General features: G+C 39.9%; 1 protein-coding gene across 1 annotated transcript; it reads right to left on the bottom strand.

Annotated features, from left to right (window-relative positions):
• Positions 1–1,623: 1,623 nt before the first annotated feature.
• On the bottom strand, positions 1,624–3,387 carry LOC131651321 (uncharacterized). The gene is made up of 3 exons (XM_058920986.1): positions 2,972–3,387; positions 2,300–2,885; positions 1,624–1,887 (listed from the first exon to the last, which is right to left on the bottom strand). Exons 1-3 carry the CDS (start codon positions 3,385–3,387, stop codon positions 1,624–1,626), a joined length of 1,266 nt encoding a protein of 421 aa, XP_058776969.1.
• Between the last annotated feature and the right edge of the window lie 716 nt (positions 3,388–4,103).

A 4,103-nucleotide genomic window follows, 5' to 3' on the forward strand; every position in this document is an offset into this window, starting at 1 on the left:
TTTCTCTCAGCCTAGCATTGTTCCACTTCGTAACTCCTTGCCATTCCATATTCATATCACTTTTTATCAAGGCAGAGTACATGTTGCTCATTTTAAACTTGGGCCTGCTCAGAAGATTATTCCATGTATCATGGTGTTGCATGACCAGTTCTCTTTGGTTCATAATGTTTTTAATCACCCATGACCAGCTTGATCCAGTCCCGCTGTCCATCACACTTCTACCTTTCAAGTAATAAGTATTAATCCACTTGACCTAAAGAGTATCACTCTTCACACAAATGTTCCAAAGACACTTCATCAGTGTTACTTTGTTCCACTGATCCAAATCAATTATGTTGAGACCTCCTTGACTGTAAGGTTTACAAACTGTTTTCCAAGCTACAGGGCTTTTATTTATGATTTCCTAGCTACCTGACCAAATGAAGGACCTGCATGTAGCATCTATCTTATGGATCACTGCTTTTGGGATGGGGAACAGTGCATCCAATATTGAGTCACAGCAAAATTAACACTCTTAACTAATTGTACCCTGCGAGCATAGCTTAAGAGCTTTGAAGTCCAATGTCGAATTCTGGATACGATTTTCTCAATAAGAGGAAGGTAATGCATGATGTGTAGTTTCTTATAACTTAATGGAACCCCTAGATACTTGAAGGGGAGGACTCCTTCCTCAAACTTGGTGATCTCTTTAATCTCCTGCATTGTGTCTTCGTTAACACCTCCAAAGAACACCTTGCATTTAGCTAGATTAATGATCAGCCCTGTGGAGGCAGAGAACCTATTCACAGTCTCAATCATCATCTTTACAAACTTGGTATCTCCCCTACAGAAAAGCAAAATATCATCTGCAAAAATCAAACTTGTGAGGTTGAGTTTTTTGCATTTAGAGTGATGGTTAAAGGCAATATCCAGTTGCGTACTATGGAGTAATCTATGGAAATATTCCATCATGAGCACAAAGAGCAAGGGGGAGAGAGGATCCCCTTGCATAATTCCTCTGCAAGCTGGCATAGGATTAGATATTTCACCATTAATATTAAAGACATATCTAACAGTTTTGACAGTAGCCAAGGTCCAATTAATAAACTGCCTAGGTATTCCAAGTTCATGCATTATTTCCTCCAAGGCTCTCCAATCTACCATGTCATATGCTTTTTGGAGATCTAATTGCTTCATGCATCTAGGTGTTCCACCTTTTTTGTTATAGCCTTTGATTAATTCATATGCTAGCATAATGTGGTGATGGATGTTCTGACCAGGAATAATAGCTGGTTGGCTCAAGCTGATTTTCCCTTGTAGCATTTTCCCCAATCTAGCAGTTAAGACCTTAGATACAATCTTATAGAAGGTTGTACACCTAACTATGGGTCTGTACTCTTTGACACTATTAGCTTGCTCAGATTTTGGAATAAGGGTGACTATAGTTTTGTTGAAATCTTTGTACATCCTTCCCTTCTGAAAGAACTCCCTAACTGCAGCAAAAATATCATCCTTTATGGTGTGCTAACTAGCCTTAAAGAACTTGGAACCATAGCCATCCACACCAGGAGATTTAAGGTCACCAATAGCATGTAAAGCTTCCTCAATCTCCTTATTAGTGACTTGGCTGATTAGGTATTGTCTCTACTTAATGTTCAATTGTTTTTCTCTTCTCATGGCTACTACATCAATATTAGTAAGATTATGACTAGTCTGTCCCATTAACTTTCTGTAGAATTCCATAACTTCAGTTTCAATGTCCTTCTGGTTAGTGAGAATTGTGTCATCATTTTTCTTGATCATAGTCATACTCTTATCATGATGCTTGGCCTTTAAGAAAGCATGGAAGAAAGCATTATTATCATCCCCTTTTTTTATCCAATAAATCTTATTCTCTGCTGCATCCAACTATCATCCATGTTGTTCTAGTTAATCACAGCTTCAATGTATCTTTTGATGTCCTCAATTTTTCAATTCATTCTATCAGCCAGGAGGTCATTATGAGTTGTGGTCAGATCATGTCTTGCTTTAGCCAGATTCTGCTTGATCCCAGTCAAATGCTTATTGAGAATTTTCAAATCCCCTCTAAGTCATTTCAACTTATGCCAATGAATACTCATAGGGCTACCACGCACTTGCTTCTTCCAACTATTCAAGACTACCTCATTATATCCTTCTATCTCTACAAGGCAGTTATTGATTTGAATCCTCCCTATCTATGATTAGTCTTCTCTCCACAAATATGCAAAAGAGCATGATCAGAAATAGTATGGGGCAACACTTTTAGGACATAGTCGCTATGGTCATGGAACCAACTCACATTAGCCACAACCCTGTCTATACGAGAGTATATAAGATCCATGCTTTGCTTATTGATCCATGTAAAGTAATCTCCAGTACTATCCATTTTTGCCAGGCCTGTGGAATTCAACATCTTGTGGAGATCCTCATACTTAGATTCTTTCACCATTCTACCTCCTATCCTGTCTTGAACTTTGTTCACATTGTTGAAATCACCAACAACACACCAAGCCCCTTGTACAATCTTTGAAAGGTCTTCGATATGGTGCCAAAGATTTTTCCTCTGCTCTAACTGATTACGAGCATAAATTGCAGTGAGCCAGAAATGGAATGTACCATTATTATCATAAACTTCACAATGAATAGATTGGCTAGTAATACTATTCAATCTTATGTCTACTTTAGCATGATCCCATCCAATCCACATTATGCCATTTAGATGTTTTTGGTAATTGTCAATGAACTTATCTTTAAGGTGGGACTTACCTCTAATGGCAGCAACCTTATTAATCTTCACACGCGTTTCTAGCAAAATCATAATCTCTGGTTTTAGCTCTTGGAGACGGGAGCAGATCTCCCTAAGCTTTCCACCCTTATTGAGCCCCCTAACATTCCAAGAGATTAACATGGATTAAGGATGGAAGCTTGGTGGTCATTCAAAACCTCTAAGGCATCAAATCCATTAACATACGGAATAACTTGTGATTCACTCCTTAGGATGCTCTTCCCTCTATCACGTACTGCTTTATTTTCTGTTGTCCATTGTTCTCCTTCCTCCACATTGTCAGGTTTGCTAGTGTCGCCAATTGCTTGATGTACTACCTCCACCCTACATGGTGTCACGACTTCAGAAGTGCTTGGTTTGTTCAATGTTGGTGTTTTTGGCTGCCAGACTTTCTTTTTGATAGCATCACCACATTTGTGCCCCACCCGTTGACATTTATCACAGAATTTGGGACGCCATTCATATTCAATTGCCTTCTGTAGCTTCCTACCATCATTGTCTTTTATGGTTATTTCATGAAGCAGTTTGCGTGTGATGTCTATCTCCACTAAGATCCTTGCATATGACACTCTTAACTTGTGGACAGTGCATTCATCAGTCATCAATGGAACTCCAATTGCACTCCTAATTTTGTTCAGGCTACGTGCACCCCAAAGTTGGAGAGGTAGTTGAGGGAGTTCAACCCATATCGGGAGGGTTCACAGCATATCTTACTTTAGGTTAAACTCTGGTCTTCACTCTTTGAGCAGCATTGGTACATTTCTTATCGTATATGGTCCTCGCATCATCACTCCATCTTGCTCCTCCTCAGTTTTGAAGCGAGGAAGGAAGTATCCTTCATCATGATAGAACAAATCAGGAAACTGCACAAAATTCCACGTCTTCGTCATGAAGTTCCTCACAATGTTCATACTCAGACCCTCCCTTAAAACATAGAGTATTAGCGTGTTCTCCCAGAACTGGATTTCTGATGCAATATCATCTGCTTCGATCTCAATTTCCATTGTTCCATCAATGACACTCAGTGGAACGTAGGACATGACCATCCCTTTCTCCGGGTTACGATTCTCACTCAATACATCTACCAAGAGTTTAGGAACCACCTTCTTCTCTTCCCCATCATCCTCTAGGGTTTCCCCCGTTGGTACACCATCTACAGAGACCTGTGTTTCAGTTCCTTTGCGACTAACATCAGCATCACTCTGTTTCTTTGTATTTGTCCCTGTATTCAGTGTCGGTGACGGTTGGCTCGCCGGTGACGGAGGAACCGTAGTTTTCGGACGCCCCTTCCCCGTTTTGCCATTCTCTAAAATTATCC

This window comes from Vicia villosa, linkage group LG2 (assembly GCF_029867415.1).
Source record: "Vicia villosa cultivar HV-30 ecotype Madison, WI linkage group LG2, Vvil1.0, whole genome shotgun sequence".
In the NCBI taxonomy this organism is placed as follows: Eukaryota; Viridiplantae; Streptophyta; class Magnoliopsida; order Fabales; family Fabaceae; genus Vicia; species Vicia villosa.